Source organism: Macrotis lagotis, chromosome 1, assembly GCF_037893015.1.
Source record: "Macrotis lagotis isolate mMagLag1 chromosome 1, bilby.v1.9.chrom.fasta, whole genome shotgun sequence".
NCBI lineage: Eukaryota > Metazoa > Chordata > Mammalia > Peramelemorphia > Peramelidae > Macrotis > Macrotis lagotis.
This window is the reverse complement of record NC_133658.1, coordinates 835315634-835333319: the sequence shown is the minus strand read 5'-3', so window position 1 is coordinate 835333319 and position 17686 is coordinate 835315634. Positions and strand designations below refer to the sequence as shown.

The window sequence follows — 17686 nt, the reverse complement described above, 5'->3', positions numbered from 1 at the left end:
GGGTCTATGATACCAAAAAGGTTAAGAAATTCTGGTCTATAGTCTTCTTTCTCTTTTCTGTCTTTCCTTAGATTAAGTAATCCATTATTTGGTATCAGAGAAGGAATTGATGGGAAGCAACACATTCCAGGAGAGTCAAACTACCACTATCATCTTGACTACCATCTAAGACTCTAATGGAGACAGACTAAGGAACCTGAATCTAACAACTTTAGGAAGAATTACCAAACCTGCTTTCAGCCCCCAAAGCCCCAATGAAGGAAGAAATCACTGTAGGGAAGGGGGTCTACCTTACTCATCCATCACCAGTGAAAACTGTTGACCAACTACCACCAATGGGCAGCTAGATGGCACAGTGGGTAAAACACTGGTCTTACAGTCAGGAGAAGCTGCATTCAAATCCAGTCTGAGACACTCACTACCTGGGGGACTTTGGGGGGGGGGGGGTGTCATTTAAACCTGATTGCCTTGTATCCAGGACTACCTCCTGTCATTCTGATTTATATCTGGCCACTGGACCCAGATAACTCCTGAAGAGAATAAGACTGGTGACATAGCACCTAACAATCATGAGTCCACAGGATCTCTTCATATGACCTGCATTGGAAAACTTTCCATATGAATTGCTTCCCCCAATAGAATGTGAACTCTAGGTGATATCTTAATTCTCCATTTAAATCCACAACATTTAGCACAATATCTTACATATAGCAAATACCTAATAAATGTTTGTTTCATTTATCCTTTACCATTTTTCAAATACTTTATAAAATGCTATCTTTGAGTGTTTGATATTTATTTTATAGTTCCTCCCTCACCATCTTGGAATTTCATTTTTGGCTTATTCAATTTCTTTTTCTAAGACTGGATTTTTTTCAAATTTTCTACCTCTTGGGCAGTTATTGTGAATATTTTATATATTTGTAAATATCCATTTTTGTCAAATTATTAGTTTTGTTGGCATATCAATAGGCAAAATTATTTCCAATAATTTCTTCATTTTTTGGTGAATTTTCTCTATTCATTTTGATTTTGGCTTTCCCCTTTTCTAAAAAAAAAAACCAGACAAGCTAATGTTATTTTCTATTGTTTCTATAATTTGTACTTTAACCCATCAATTCTTTAAGATTAAACAATTTAGCCTCTAACTTTGAATACTTTTTTCTTTTTTTTTTTTTGTAGGTTTTTGCAAGGCAAATGGGGTTAAATGGCTTGTCCAAGGCCACATGGCTAGGTATTTATTAAGTGTCTGAGATTGGAATGAATATTTTTTTTTCAAAAGTCCTTTTTGTTTATTTTAATTGTGGGCAGTAAAAGATGTACATAAAATTTTTTTCCTGTACATGCTTTGGCATAGGGTCAATTTTCATAAATCTTCCATAAACAACAGAATATATTTCTTCTTAATTTATTCAATATGCTTAGTTTGGTAAGATAAATTATTCTTTGTCTTTTTTTTAAACCTTTGGAAGATTTTCTTTTTCATAGTTGTAGCTAAAAGAGTCTTGTATAAGCCTTAGTTACACCTCAGTGTACTTTTAGAATGGCTCTTTTGTAATTGAACTTCTGGTTGCTAGAAGTGTGTGTGTGTTTTTCTTTGGTCTGGGAGCTCTCTACTTTTGAAATAAAGTTTCTGGTACTTTTTTCTTTGGGAGTTACTTTTAGGAGGTAACCTGAGAATTTTTTCTAGTTTCACTTTGTCTTCTGGGTTTTAATAGAGCTGGGCAGTTTCAATTTATAATTTCTTGGAATATGCTATCCAGGCTTTCTTTTTAACCATAGGTTTTAGCAAGTCCAATTAAATCTCTACTTTGATCAGTCATTTTTGGTAGTACATATATTATATTTTTTTCTGTTTTTCCAATCTATTGATTTTGCTCCAGTATTTCTTTTCTCATGAAGTTGTTGATTTGTATGCTAATTTTTAGGGAGTCTATTACTTGTAGAAAGTTTCCAACTTAGCTTTTTCTTCCTAAGTACTCTCATAGTCCTTTGTGGCCCAGTGATCCCCAGCCCTACACTGCCCCATGGGTTCTATTTCAAGTTGTTATTCTGTTCCTCTAGGTTTGTCCTTTAAAGGCATCTCTGGATCCAGAATACTTCTCTATTGTATTTGTGTCTACTTTTGTTTACTTATATCTTTACTTTCAGTTTCTGATTTCTGATTTTGTTTTAGTACCAGGCTCCCCACCCCACACTTTTAGGTGGAGAGTTGGGGGTAGAGTGGAAATAGAACCTATTTGTCCGACCTTGATTTCCTGGGTTTCTGTTGCTAATTTCCATTTCCTCAAGTGGATAGTCCCAGTCCCATATCTGTGGACCAGAATCCATGGGTTTCTGACTGTCTTGGACCTTCCTTATATAATTTTCCCTAGGTACAGAGTGCAGCAGGCTTTAGATACTCCTGGAGACTCTGGTCTTCAATGGTAGACTTCTAGCTATATAATCTCATTAGCACTGGCTTTTCTAGCAGGACCTTTCCCCACAGACTTCTGGTTGTCTATTTGTGCAGTTCTGGGTTGAAAGAAGGCAGAGAAATGCCCTTATTGTACTTTCTCTCTTGAGTTTCTTGATCATTATTCAGTCTGATGCTCTTAAAAGAAATCTTTTCTAGAGTATGCACATGAGAGCTGGGCTCCTCTGAGCCTGTTCCAAGCCATCTTAGTGGGCTCTCTTACAGGTTATATGTCCTTTATTCTAGAACATTTGATGTCAGTCCCAACTCAGCTATTTGCTACCTATATGACCCTGAACAAGTTATTTAACGTCTGGATCTCATTTTCCTCTATCTGGAAAAGGTAGGAGTTGAATGAGGTGACCTGCACAACCATAAGATAGAAATACTACTGATACTCCCAGTCTTAAGAGCTTTATCATGAGAAACAAATTATAAAAATATATCCTTTTATAACATAAGGGGTTATAGAAATAAATATGATAGTGTGGGAAGCAAGCTTGTATTCAACCTCAGTCTGATACAGGTAAGAAGCTCCCCATCATTTGAACCATTTTTCTTCTTTCAACTCTAGGGTTCTGATGCTATCTCCAAATTTAAATCAAAGAGCCACTCTCTATTCAGGAGCCTACTTGTAGTAAGTTCTATAACCAGAGGGAGGCCTCAGATCTCTCTGTCATAGTTATGTTAATGGTTGACCAACCTACGTTCCTGTGCTCTCAGAGAGGCTTCCTATACCTGACCTGTCTTCCTCTTTTCTGCTTCCTTCTGAAAAGGTTTAAAAACTTCCCATAAAAAACAAATATGAAATACTGTAATTAATAGCCAATTTCAAGCTAAGCCAGCATTGCTACTAATAAACCTCAACACTTACAAAAAGAACAATAAATTCTTCCCCTTTGCAGGTCTGAGGTGACATATGTTTTTATACACACACACACACACAAACATGCACCTTGTGCACAGTTGTATATGTGTGAATACTCATGTAGGTGAATGCATCTATATGTGTGGTTTGTGAGAGTGAGTGTGTGTGTGTGTGTGTGTGTGTGTGTGTGTGTATTTTCCTTTATTTCCCATCCAGGGAGGGGCTGAATAATGAACTGCGTGCGTCAGGGAAGATGAATCTGAGATACTAGGGAGCAGTGCAGTAAAAAGATTAAAGTGTTATTATTGTTGGTTTTTTTTCCCTCATGGTCCATTGTGACAGCTCGGCCGTCATCTGTAAAAAATGTCTTGGCGAGAGATAATCATCGGAAACTCAATAAAGCGTCAGGGGGAGCCTCGGCCCCCATCAATCACTGGGTGCCTGGAAAATTTCAGCCCTCTGTCTCCCTTCCTGCTATCCATATAAATGTCTCTAATATATTTTGTTCAGTGTGTGGGACCCAGCCTTGATTTGGAACTTTTGATGAAAAAATATTTATACACAAAATATGTAAATCGTTAAAAAAAAAAAGGCAACTCACAACAACATAGGCTCTTTCTACTTATTCCCACCCTCTTCTTATTTTTATAAATGCAACAGAATTTATTCTTTTTAATAAAACATGTCAACTGAAGAATTAATACAACTTACTGCCTTGGTCTATTCTCCCCCACCCATGGAAACATATTAGTTTGAAGAGTTGAAGAGAGACAGAAACAATTAACTTCATTGGTTGATATATTTTATCTAAAATAAAGTCAACCAATATGCATTATGCAATGACATTCTATTGTTCATTCACACATTGATTAGCTGGTAAGAAATCATGTAGCTCCTACTGGAAAAGGTTACAGGGCTGACTTTGGGGGAAGGAAGGATCACATGAGCAATAGGGCAATATTTTTGAAAATGAATGAGATTGTCCAAATTGCTCTCAGACTGAGCTTGCTGCTGACCTGGCCAAAGGAGAGGTTCTATGTAAGCTGGTTCTTACTTTCCAACTATTTTGTCCATTTTGGCAGAAAGGTGGCAGATATGATAGCAACACTTAAGTTTCCCTTTGCCATAAAGTCTGCTTCTGTGACTAAGGTCTGGAAATCACTCGTGTACCATTGGCCTAGTTGATTCTCCAACCTGAATGAATGTATAACTGATTTCACTGTTTGGATTTGTAAACCTCAAAGCACTCTATCTATATTTATATAACATGATGATCTTTCTGTCTCAGTTTCCCCAACTATAAAATGGGGGAATGAGGAAAGCAGATGCCAAGTCTGATGTGAATAAAGTAAAAAACAGTAACCTTAGACCAAAAGAAGTGCTTTTCTCCTTGGAGAGATGGTAGACTATGGGACTGGAATATGGTATATATCACTAGATAAGGTCCATGTGTGAGTGAATTTTCCTTAAAAGTTTTACTCTGTATCAAGGAATGTTCACAACAGAGATAGTAGGAGGGATATGTATGAGATGGGCATTGCAGTTTATTTGGAAATGACTGATGTGAAAACCAAAAAGCATAAAAAAAAGCTTAAAACAAGAAATTTTTAAGTTGAATTTCAATATTCGAAAAGCTGTATATGGAAGAGCAATTAGATCTTGTCAGCAATGGAGAGAGAAGGGATAAATATTCCTAATAATTAGAATGATCCAAAAATAAATGGGTCAAGATAGAAATGAATGAATTCCTTGTTCAAGGAGATTTTCAAGAGGAAGAACATCAGTCTTAGAGTCCAAGGATCTGTGATCAAGCCCTAATTTTCAATAACTTAATGTAAATCATTTCTCCCTTCCTGGCCTTGGTTTTCTTATCTGTAATATGATGGGGTGGAATAAATCACTAAGGTCCTGAGATCTCTCAGATGCCTATTCTAAAATCCCATTTGTAGAAAGAGGGGATTCTTGTCCAGGCTTGGGGGGTTGGACAAGATGCTCTAGGAATTCTCTTCCAATGATGAGATGATAGGATCCCAGGACTAAAGAAGATTAATATCACACATTAATTTAGCATTTGAAGATTTCAAAACCCCTCTTTTCCTTCCTGCATGTCATTGATCCTGATGACAATCTGTCAAGATAGGCAATAGTAAGCATTGTTGTCCCATTTTACAAATGAGGAAGCTGAAGCTCTGAGAGGAAAAGGGACAAGTCCAAAGTATTCAGCTATTACTCTTTCCCCCATCTGTTCTCTTTTTATAAGTTCTTTTTGAAAAGTTGTTATACTGTTCTTTAACTCTTAGTATTTGAGTCATAGACACCCTCCTCCTCAGGGCCCTTAGCAGTTTTAGAGGATCCTTCCTAAAATGAGATACTCAGAACTCAACACTATACTTAACTGAGTCTTAACTTCCCAGTTAGACTGTGAGTTTGAAAGTAGGATCTGACAAGCTTCAGAGTGTTCAGCAAAGGACCAAGCAGAGAGCAGGAACTCAGGGAATATTTGTTGAATGACTAGGCTACTTCTTGAACACAGGTGATGCAACTGCAAGGGTTGTGAAGTTTCCTTGCAGAAGGTGAAGTGAAAGTTGCTGCATGTCCTGAGTGAGTCATTTGACACCTGAATCTCCTTTATTATAAAATGGGGATACCACCTTCAACATAGGGAGGATTCTCAGGCTCCAATAAGATAATATACGTACAAATCTTTAATAATGTGAGTGATTCTTATGACTCTTAAAACTGGACACATTGGCCAGTCTCAATTATGACGGGGACTCTGGGAACACAGGGAAGGATGTGAGTGGGGCAAGAGTCCCAAAGTCCAGCTGAAGTGGGTAGGTAGGGTTGGACCAGGTATCACTTCAGACCACAATTCTGTGGAAATCCCTAAAATGAGAGACTCTACATCATTAAAATATTTGACACTTCTCAAGTGTTTTATAGTTTACAAAGTGCTTTCCATCATCTTATTTGATCTCTACAATTACCCTCTGAAGCAGGTATTCTTGATGCACTGATGGTGACATGGAGGCCAAGAGGTCAGCTGTCCAAGATGCTCATATAGACAGGAAGGACTTCTGGCCAGGAATTCTGGCTCTGCCCCTAGATCAGTGTTCATTTCTCTGTTCCACATATGTCTAGTAAAGACCAAGAATTTTTGAGTTCAAAGCGGTCTCAGCGTTGCTTTTGTTTAACCCCTACCTAAAACAGAAATCCCTTCTGTAACATCTGTGCACCGGGCCATAGACAGAAGCTCACCACTCCACCCAAGGCAGCCCCTCCTCCTTCTGGATAGCTCTGCTTGTTTGTTTATGGCTGTGCAGCATCACTAGGAGCATATTGGTTTTGAAAAAATTTGAAAAATTGTCTGTTCTTACATTGAGTTAAAAAAATGTTGCAGTTTATACTCACTGTTCCCAGTTCTGCTCTAGGGGAACAAAGAACAATTCCAATCCCTCTTCTCATTACAATACTTCAGATAGGAAGTTCTGTGAACTTCCCACCAAAGGTCCCCAGGACTGAAGCAAACCCAGTTAATGCCTGCCCCTTGAAGATAACACTACCATCTCTTCTGATGGGCAGGACTTGGGAACTTAGACAACCAAACAACAAATGTACAAGGAGGTCCTAGAGGCCTGGGCTCTGCTGAGTGCTGGGAGCAAGAAGATGAAAAGGAGCCAAGCTGTACAGGCTCTCCCTAGCCCCTACTGCTTTTGTCTTGGATGGCCAACATTTCATTCTCTGGTGTTTTTAAGTTTGTAAAACACTGTGTAAATATTATTTCACTTTATTTTCACAACTACTGTGTGTATAATCTCAATTTTCTTGAGGAGTGGAAACATTCAGGTGAAACAGGTAGCAAAGTTAGATTTGAACTCAGCTCTATCTGACCAAGTTCAGAACTTGATCCATTGCTCCTCTGTGTGAGATCAGGTTGACTTTTACTAGAGGAATTATGCAATACTTTCAACAATCTCAAGTTAGTTCCTGTAATAGCCCAATTTTTCAAACCAATATGCTCCTGGTGATGTTGCACAGTCATAAATAACAATAGCACAATCTTCCTAAAATTAAAAATGACAGGTGATAGGGGAAGTTAGGTGGCACAGTGGATAGAGCACCAGCCCTGGAGTCAAGATGACCCAAGTTCAAATCTAGCCTCAGACACATACTAATTAGCTGTGTAACCTTGGGCAAGTCACTTAACCCCATTGCCTTGCCAAAAAAATGACAGGTGATTCAAAGGGAAAGCTGTCTTTTGATTAGGATCAATGACATGTAGAAGTATAAAAAACAGTATATCAAGGGCATTGGTGTCCTGTATAGGACAAAGCTGGAACCACAGGACCTGAGTTCAAATCCCTTTAAATAGTGACTTTAAATAGCTATGTGACATTGAGCAAGTCATTTAACCTCACTGGGAGTTCAAAATGAGGGATCTGGATTGGATTTGATTAAGGTCCTTTTTTGCTTTCAGTTCTCTCATCCTATATAGGATGAGAAGAGGTTGAAGATATAGTAAGGATGATGAATAAAAAATGCACAACTTGCACTGGTATCAATAAAGACTATGGAGATGATGGGATTCTCTGTGGAGTACTTAAAAGAAAAGACCTGGGGAGGTTCTGGGCTGCACTAGTAGAAGTAACCATATTGATGAGATAAAGGATCCAAGAACTGAAGAATATACTCCATTAAGGAAACAAAATACAAGCTAATGAAATAAACAGAAAAATTGTGTCCAGACAAATAAATGCCAATTAAACAGAACCATAATGATACAAAATATTAGGGCTGGAAAGATCCTCAGAAATCATCTAGTCTCTTCTTTTTTAGTGTAAGAGGAAGAATTCCCTATCATAGAATAGTCAGCCTCTTCTGAAAGATCTCCAGTGGTGGGGCTCTCATTACCTGCTAAAGGGAGGCACTGTCTTTGTAGACATCTGTAATGGTCAAAAAGTTTGTCTTAAAGCAAAATTGTTGCTTTTTAGCTTTGTCCTCTGAAACAAGGTCTTAACAAGTGCAAGCCCTCTTCTCTCCAAGAGTTTCTCAAAAACTTGAAGTCACTGATGATGTGTCCATATCTCTAATTCTTCTCTTTAGGATAACTCTTTCTAGTTAAACTTGAGGAGTGGAAACATGTGTAGTCAAATCACTTTCTGAGCCTGAGTTTCCCTATTTGTAAAACCACTAGAGAGGACTAACATCCACCCTCTGACCCCTTATCCTTCCATCCCTGTCTCTGGCTTCACTTTTTTGCCTTCCTAATCCTGATCCTACAGTTAACCAGCAGTTCAACTATATACTGTCCTTCACTCTCAGATCCTTTGCTGCTTATTCTATTGCCAAACTCAATCCTAGATTCTCCTCACTACCTACTATTCACCTTCTCCTTCCCTACATACTTACTCAAGGCGTTGGATATCATAATCATGCTTATTTGATCCATTACAAATGATCTCATCTCAAGCAGGCTATCTTTACTACAACATAAACCTTTTATTTTCCCCAAAATTATCCTCACAGGGCAGCTATGTGGTGCAGTGGATAGAGCCGAGGACCTGAGTTCAAATCTGATCTTAGACACTTAATAATTACCTAGCTGTGTGACCTTAGGCGAGTCACTTAACCCCCACTTCCTTACAAAAAAAATTGAGTCTGTAAATTAAGTTATTGCAAAGAACATGCACACAAAATGATCCTCACATCTCCTATAGTGACTATCCAAAATTCTTTCTTCAAGCTTCTCAATCCCTCTCAGCAGAAGACCTTCTTTCATATTTTGCTGAGAAAATAGTGGTCCTCCTTTGCATCTTAAAAACTTTTTTCTGCCTTCCCTCACTTCCTCTTCACCCACTTCTGTTTCAATCTCTGATGAAAACATGGCCCTTCCCCTGCCAAGGTCAACCCCTCTTGATCCTATTCCTATTCTATCCTGCCTCCTTTGGCAGATTATCATAATTTCTTCTCTGTCCATTTCTACCTAAATACTGACTCTTCCTTGTTGGCTGTAATTATGTGCAGATTTCCTCAAAAAAAAAAATCCATCTTATGACCCTACCATACCCTCAAGCTATCACTCTACCTTTTCAAAGCTAAACTCCAAGAATAAAGCTAGCTACACTCATTCCTTCACTACCTTTCCATGAACTCACTTCTCAACGTCCTGTATGTAATTTGGCTTTCAAGCTCATCACTCAACTGAAGTGGCTTTCTCCAAAGTTACCAATGATCTCTTTAACTGTCAAATCTGATGGTTGTTTCTCTTCATCCTTCTTGACCTTCCTCTGTAATATCTGACATTGCTGACCATACTCTCCTCCTGGATACATTCCCTCCTGTCCTATCTGGTCTAAGTGGGCCACTCATTTTGTAATATTTGTACAGCCCAACAGCTAGGGTTAGGAAAGCAAAGGTTTTCCTCTACTCCTGAGTTAAATCTGAAGGATCCCATACCAGTTACTGGTGACTCTAGCAGGGAAATACTAACCTAAAGAAATGATTCTCTCTTAGTCATTCATGAGCAATAGTCTGAGTGAAAAGTCAAAGGACAAGAGCCTTTGAGTTAGTAGCAGGCAGAAGTTCTTTCCACATCACCTATTACAGCCCTCCCCACTGTAATACGTTCTCTGCCTTTCAGAATTCTACGTTCCTCCCTTCACAGCTCTGTTCGAGAATCATTTCCTATCTGAGGCCTTACCCAATCTCCAGAGCTGTGAGTAAAATGACTTTGCAAATACCTTGTAAATCCTTGGACTTGATTTGTCTGTATATGCTTGAATTCCCAGATAGAATCTAAGTTCTGTGTGGGGTCTTCCTCACTTGTCTATCATGGGACCTGATGCATATCAATTTTGAGAGCTCCTTTTAGGCCTGACTCTCCAGGTCTTGCCCATGGTGACACAGTCAGGTGTGACCTCTGTGCAATGTTTCTCGCAACCACCTCTAGCACATTGCTCCAAGTTCTGACTTTTGTGGCCAAATTGAAGTCATCTAACTGCTTTTAGCTTCAGATTCTAGTTTTTTGTTTTGTTTTTTTGCAAGGCAATGGGTTTAAGTGACTTGCTTACAGTCACTCAGCTAGGTAATTATTAAGTGTCTAAGGCCGAATTTGAACTCAGGTCCTCCTGACTCCAGGGATGGTGCTCTATCCACTTGTACTACCTAGCTGCCTCATCTTCAGATTCTAGAAGACAGATAGCAAGTCTTCTGCTTTCCCATCATAGGCACCCTCCTTTTAATGCACTCTGGTTTATCTAAAATATGGTCCCAGAACCAAGTGCAATTCTCTATAGGTGGTCTAAGTGGCATAGAGGACACATGTCCTTCATATGATAGAAGGGAAGCTCGGAAAAAGGAAATGACTTGTCTATGATCACCTTTCCAGTGACCTTGGATTGGAACTTGGGATCTACATTGGACTCCCAGTTCAGAGTTCCCATAGGGAATGCCCAATAGAAATTCAGTGGAGAAAACCTACTGAAAAGTAAAGTAGTTTGGGAAAGTACCACAGAGGAGTGTTGGATGCAAGTTGTGCTTTGAAGGACAGGGGAGGGGGAATATGCATTTCAGACCAGTGAACAGTGTAAGCAAAAGAATGGCAGAATGAATGAACCTGCTGGGTTGCCAGAGTAGTGAATTGTAAAAAAGGTGATTATCTCAGGAAAAGTAGAGTAAAAAAGAAGGTCTCTAGGGCTACATGAAGTTATTCTAGTCAGATGGGGCTTCCTGATTCATTAATACTTTTGTAGAATGAAGTGCCATATAAAATTAATCTTCTACCTAATCCATATCTTTCCAGTAGCAGTTTCAGATCATCAACTCTTTTTTGGGTCCTCAAAAGAAGAATTCATTAGGTTAAATCCTATCCTAGTCATGTCTTTTTGCTAACTTTCTGATGCCATTTCCATACCATCCTTGCTGTCTCCATGTCCCCATTTCAACCCTCCTCCATAGACAAGTAGAGTTCTCACTGGCTGCCCATATCTGGGTCACCTCAGCTTTGGTCACAGTCTTCTCTTATTATAGTAGTGTGCCCACTTCTCCTCTTCCTCCCCCACCAACCACAAGAAAAAGAATCAGACTTTTTAGTCTGGTATTAATGGCCTTCTGTGATTTGCACCCTAGATCTATTCTTATAGTCAAACTGGACTATTCTCTGGTCACAATCTGCATATTCTTGCCTCAGTAACTTTGTTTATGCTTGTTCCCTATGTCTGGAAGACCCTGCTCTCTCCTCCCTTCTTAAAATTGATCCTTCAAGATTCGATTCTTCCTCCATTAAAGCCTTCTCTGTTAGCTTTCCAGCTGGAAAGAAGCTTTCCTTTCTACTTTGTATCTTCCTTCCATGACTATGTGACAGTTGAATATTATAGCTATTTGGGTATATGGTGATTTTTGTTTTTATCTCAGATTGTAAGCTCCTCAAGAAGGACTGTTTTACAATAATAAAAACTCAAATTTCTATGAGCACTTTAAGATTTACAAAGCATGAGGTAGGTAATACAAATATTCCCATCTTAAGATAAAGAAATTGAGACTCAGAGATTAACTTACCTATTATTACTGATATAGCTAGTGTGTTTGTGTGTGTGTGTGTGTGTGTGTGTGTCAAAGCCAGAATTCAAACTCAGTTTTTCTAAGTCCAAGTATAAAGTCTTTCCTTTTCCTTTTCTTTTATATATCTACTTCCTTAGCAATGAAGTAGGCATAAAAGAAAGTTTTGCTGAATTATATGAATTGTGTTTAAAGGACCTAGGTAAATAGGTAGCAGAGTGTTTAGGGGTCCTGGGTAGGGGAGGAATGGTATAAATAGCAGCTCCATTACCGCCAATGGGGGCTCCCAGCCACCTCCCGAACTCCAGGGCACTTGTCCACTGGCAAAGGATGTTCGAGGCTGCATCGTCCTTCCCCCTATCTGAAGACACAGAGAGGGGCTACTCAGCTAAAGGAGACCAGAAACTTGGTTAGCAGGTAGGGAGAGGAAGTAGGGGGAGGAGATCATCAACCCCTGTTGATGGGACAGCATGGACCCTCCACTTTGGTTACCTTTGATAAGCTGCAGAGGGGGGAGGGGGAAAGCAAAAAGGGACTTTGCCAGGCTTGTGCCCCTGGAGGCTCATCTTTATTCAGGCGCTGCTCTGAGAGGAAAGCTGATTTACAGCTGGGTTTGGCCACATTCTGTTTTGTTTTATTGTTTTAATTGTACATGAGAGAGGCGCAGAGTATGGTGAGTATATGACAGCCCCAGACACTCAGTGTTTATAATGGTTACATACAGGCAGCCTTTAGCTGCTGGGTCTGGAAACTTGTTTACTGTTACTATAGATTTACTGCCTCTTCCACCTGAGGATCTGGGAGCCCTGACACCCAGCAACAGCCACAAGTGGTGTGGGAGAGGAGGCTGGTTTCCTGCCACAGAGAAGGCCAGACTTGTGTTGCTATCAGTTTCTTCAGTGGGACCAGACCAGTCTTTTGGCTCCTTATCCTCTCACCCTCAGATTCACAAAATATCTGTCAGAGATGGAAGGGATCTCAAGTTTATCCAGCCCTAGCCCCTTCTTTTACAGGTTAGGAAACTTAGGCCATGGACAACAGGTACGTCCAGGGTCATCTGATAAGTAGCAGACCAGGGACTCAAAAATCAAGTCTTCTGATTGCAAAGCCAATGTTCTACTCACCTCATTAACTGCTTCGCTGGTGGTTTCAACCACCAACTTACCCTTATGTCCTCAGCTCCCAATAGCCCTTAGTACATATTGGTAATTGAGAACTACATGCTTCATCAACTCCTCTCTAAGCTTGTCCCTTTCTCTTGGTCTCCTCATGTCTATGGATGGACTACTCCACTGCCACTCCTAGTCAGCTGTGACCTTGTCCTCCTTCCCAGCTCAGGGTCAGGCACCTGCTGGTGTCTGTCCATTCTAGGTCAGAACTCTCTCTGGTCCCTCCTCATCATCTCCATGGTCACTTCTCTCACTCAAGCCTTCTTCACCTCGTGCCTTAGATTACTTTATTAGCCTCCTCTAGAGGCAGATGAAAAGAACAATAATGTTTGTCCTTCATTTTAGAAGACCATGACATCAGGGAGATGATGCCATGACAAGCACTTGAATTAGATTTGAGTGAAGGAGGTGGTCTGCTAAATCACCAGCTTCACGTTCTCTTCCAGAGTCATCTAGGTCCAGTGGCCAGATGTGAATCAGGATGACTGGAGATGGCTCTGGATGTGAAGTAATTAGAGTTAAGTGACTTGCCCAAGGTCACACAGCTAGGAAATGTCAAGTGTCTGAGGTCAAATTTGAATTCCTATCCTCCTGAATCCAAAGGCAGTGCTCTATGCACTGTGCCACTTAGTTGCCCTCTTAATAAGCTTGTGTTGATAAGAACAACAACAACAGTAATGGGTTAATGAGAGAAAAACTATAAAGCACTTAGCATAGTGACTGACACACAAAGTAGGAACTATAACAATGTTAGTTTTTTTTTTCAAGGCAAATGGGGTTAAGTGGCTTGCCCAAGGTCACACAGTTAGGCAATTATTAAGTGTCTGAGACTGGATTTGAACCCAGGTACTCCTGACTCCAAGGCCGGTGCTTTATCCACTATGCCCCCTAGCTGCCCCAACAATGTTAGTTCTAAATAATAATCACCAAACTAGACAAATGAGAATATAAAGGAAAGAAATCTTATAGTCCCAATCTGGAACCATCTAATAAATAGAAATACCTAAATCTGAGAAAGTGAGACAAGGGAGAATATGCGGGGAGAAAAGAACTCCAGCCCAAGTGGCATAAGAAAATAAAGTTAAAATGGAGACTAAGGACTAGTGTTTTATCCAGCAGGTGATTGGGAACCAGTGAAGGGCTCAGAGCAAGGCTGACATCTGATCAGAGCTGGATCCAATCAGCCTTCTGGCTCCCTATCTTCTCACCCTCAGATTCACAGAATCTCTGTCAGAGGTAGAAAGGATCAAGTTTAGCCAGCTCTTCTTTTACAGTTTAACTGTACATAAGAGAGGCACAGAGTATAGCCCAGACACTCACTGTTTATAATAGTTGCTTATCAACAACCTTTGGCTGCCGAGTCTGGAAACTTGTTTACTGTTACTGCAGATTTACTGCCTCTTTCACCTGAGGATCTGGGAGCCCCTAACACCCAGCAGCGGCCACAATGGGGTGGTGGCTATTCTGAAGGCAGTATGAAACATTGGCTGGAAAACTGGGGAAGGAAGATAGGGAAGAGAAGGGGGTAAGCACTAAGCACCATCCCGTGTATTTGCTTTATAAATATTACTTCATGCAATCCCCACACTATCCCAGGGAGGGAGTGCTATTTTACACCTCTGGTTGACAGAGGAAGTGACTTACCCAGGGTCACACAGCCAGCATGTTGCCTGAGCTTGGAGTTAAATAGAAGTCTTCCCATATCTATCCATTGTGCCACTTGGCTATTCTGATCTTTTGAACTGGGATGCTGGTGCCTTGCACTCTTACAGTAAACTGAGGGCCTCAATGACCTCTGAGTTTCCAATGATCTTGACGATGGTGTCACTGAGTCCCTGCTCTGGACTGTAAGGCAGCTCCCTGTGGCCTGTTGGTCCATTCTGTAATTCTGTCTGGGCCATTTCTTTTTTCTTTATTTCTTTTTATTTAATATTTATTCTCATTTTGTACAAATAACATTTTTTATACATTAAAAATTGATATTTAAAAAATAATAGTAATAATTGTAGGTATGGCCAGGTGGCGCAATGGATGGAGCACCAGCCCTGGAGCCATGAGCACCCGAGCCCACATCCAGCCCCGTTATACCCAACAATCACCCAGCCATGTGACATGCAAGCCACCTGAACCCCACTGCCCTGCAAAAACCAAACTAAGAAAAAAAAAAGACCCAAAATAAAATAAAATAGTAATAATAGTAGGGGTGGCTGGGTGGCGGACAGAGCATTGGCCCTTGAGCCAGGAGCACCCGGGTCCAAATCTGGCCTCAGACACCCAACGATCATCCTGCTATGAGACCCCAGGAAGGCCACCCAGCCCCATTTGCCCTGCACCCCCCCCCCCAATAATCATAATAAAAAATGTGCTTCAGTCTGTGTTCCAACACCTCCAGCTCTGTCACGGGTGGATCACATTTTTTATGATAAGTCCATCACAAAAGCTACTTCCATATTTTTCCACCATTGCCATTGATGATTACAACTCCCTCCATTCGACTTCCCCACTACTATATACCGTATTTTCTCTCTCCTTTCACTCTGTCCCTCTTCTTAAATCTGCTGTAGGGTAGCTGAATGGCGCAGCAGCACAGCAGAGAGAGATCCCTGGCCCTGGGGCTTTAAGGTCCACTATAAATGCCAGGGCAGTAGTAGATTTAGATGTCACTTTTAAGTTATGGGCTTGGGGCCACATTAGTGAAGAGTGACTTACATCAAGCATCCTGGAAGCAAGAGTATTGCTCTCACTAGTTAAGGCCAATGCCTGTGGTTGTAAGAGCTGAAAGGTCTGAGTTTGATGTTTGATGTCTGGCTCTGGTACTTATTTGCTAGCAGTTTGATCTTGGGCGACCTTTTTGAAGCTCACCTCCCTTAATTGTAAAAGGATAATACTATTTATTCTACCTTCCTGACTATCCTGGGTTAGTGTAAGGACAGTGCTTTGTAAACATTGAAATGTTACAGAAATGTGATCAATGATGAGGCCTTCAGAAAGTCCTATAACTGAAAGCAATACAGGCTTAGCACTCCCATTTGGTGCCTAGACAGGTGAAGGAAGAAATGAGCCCTAGATAATCTGTACACTTCCCCTCCCTTCCTAACCACACATGCTTGCTGAGTGACTTGCCTCCTACATCCCTGGGTGGCAAGGACCTTTTCCTTGAACACTTAAAAGAATAGCACATAATCCTGAGTTATCCAAGAAAGGGAGGGAGGGAGGGAGGGAGGGAGGGAGGGAGGGGGAGAGAGAGAGAGAGAGACTGACTGTGTGTGTGTGTGTGTGTGTGTGTGTGTGAGTGTGAGAAGGATGGGGATGGATTTGACTTTTGATTATCTCGTTAATACTAGGTAATCCAAACATCACATTTTTTTGAAAGCTAGGGCTATCCACTTTTTTATTAAATATATTCTTTCTCTACAAATACCCCATGGCAGTCTTTGGCTCTCCAGTCTGAGAAGCTATGTTGCAGTGATAGAGATGAGGGGATGATATAGAGCATGACAGCTCTACACCTGGACTGATCTGACCTGAATTCTTATCTCCGCTCACTGGGGTACAACTCAGGAGAACAGTAGTTGTAGTATCTGGCTCACTGTGTGGTCTGGGGGAAGCTCTACTATTGTTGCGGACACTGCCTCCTCTTTTTGTGTAATTTAAAGTCTGTTTACAATCTCATACATCCTAATGGAGCAGAGATGATTCCACTATTTTACCAATGAAAAAACTAAGGCAGAAAGAGATGTGACATCCTTGATCACAGCAAGTCTGGTTGGCCCAAGGGAAGAAATATCACTTCGCTAATCAAGAAGAGAAGTAAAATTATTTACTGCAGTGATGTGGAAGCTTCCTAAGTCTGAGGAATGGCAATACTCTTGTTGCAGAACCCCAAAATCTGGGGAATGGGGCTCACAGAATCCTGCAATTCGATTTTAATTTGGGAGAACCTTAACAGAATGACCTCAAATTACTACTCTGTAGTCTATAATGGACTACAGGATTGAGAGCTGTAAGGGACCTTAAGGGCTACCTCATTCAACCACCCCAAATTACAGATGAGGGAGAAGAGAATCCAAGCCTCAGAGACTTCAAGTGATTTGTCCAAGATCGTACAGCTAGGCAAAGAGCAAAATCTATTTTAATTTTAGCTCTTTCAACACCAAATGTAGTGAATATTCCACTTTATTATGTTGGTTATCTGAACCCAAAACACAACTAACCTTGCCTTTTCACAGCTGTTTCATATATATGTAGTTTTATTTCTTTGTTAGATAAATTCTAAAATTAACCTTTACAGCTAAATTCATATGCCCCTTTCCCCATCCAGTAAACCTTTTCAGGTCTCAGTTGACAATCTCCCAAGCACTCTCCTCCCCACTCCAAGCATATCACCTAGAACTCTGCCTGCTCCTTTCCAAAACACTAAACATGTACTGTAGTATATTATTGTTATCTGTTTAAGTGACTTAACCAAAGATACACAGCTACTAGCTGTCAAGTGTCTGAAGCTGTCTTTGAACTCCCTTCCTCCTGACTTCAAGGCCAGTGCTCTACCCACTGTGCCACCTAGCTTGCCCCAAGTCACTTAACCCTGATTTGGCTTGCATTCAGGGCCATCTCTAACTGTCCTGATTCATATCTAGC

General features: G+C 40.6%; 1 protein-coding gene across 4 annotated transcripts in view; it reads right to left on the bottom strand.

The window, feature by feature from the left end:
- Positions 1–17686, bottom strand: part of CLPB (ClpB family mitochondrial disaggregase) — a 177126-nt gene that overhangs the window by 108541 nt on the left and 50899 nt on the right. For 2 of the 4 annotated variants that reach the window (XM_074217294.1, XM_074217295.1), the window contains exon 5: positions 12151–12240. The exons of the other annotated variants lie outside the window; for them this stretch is intronic. In XM_074217294.1, the coding sequence (XP_074073395.1) occupies positions 12151–12240 (90 nt within the window). The remainder of the gene's footprint in view (positions 1–12150; positions 12241–17686) is intronic. 4 annotated transcript variants of the gene reach the window in all.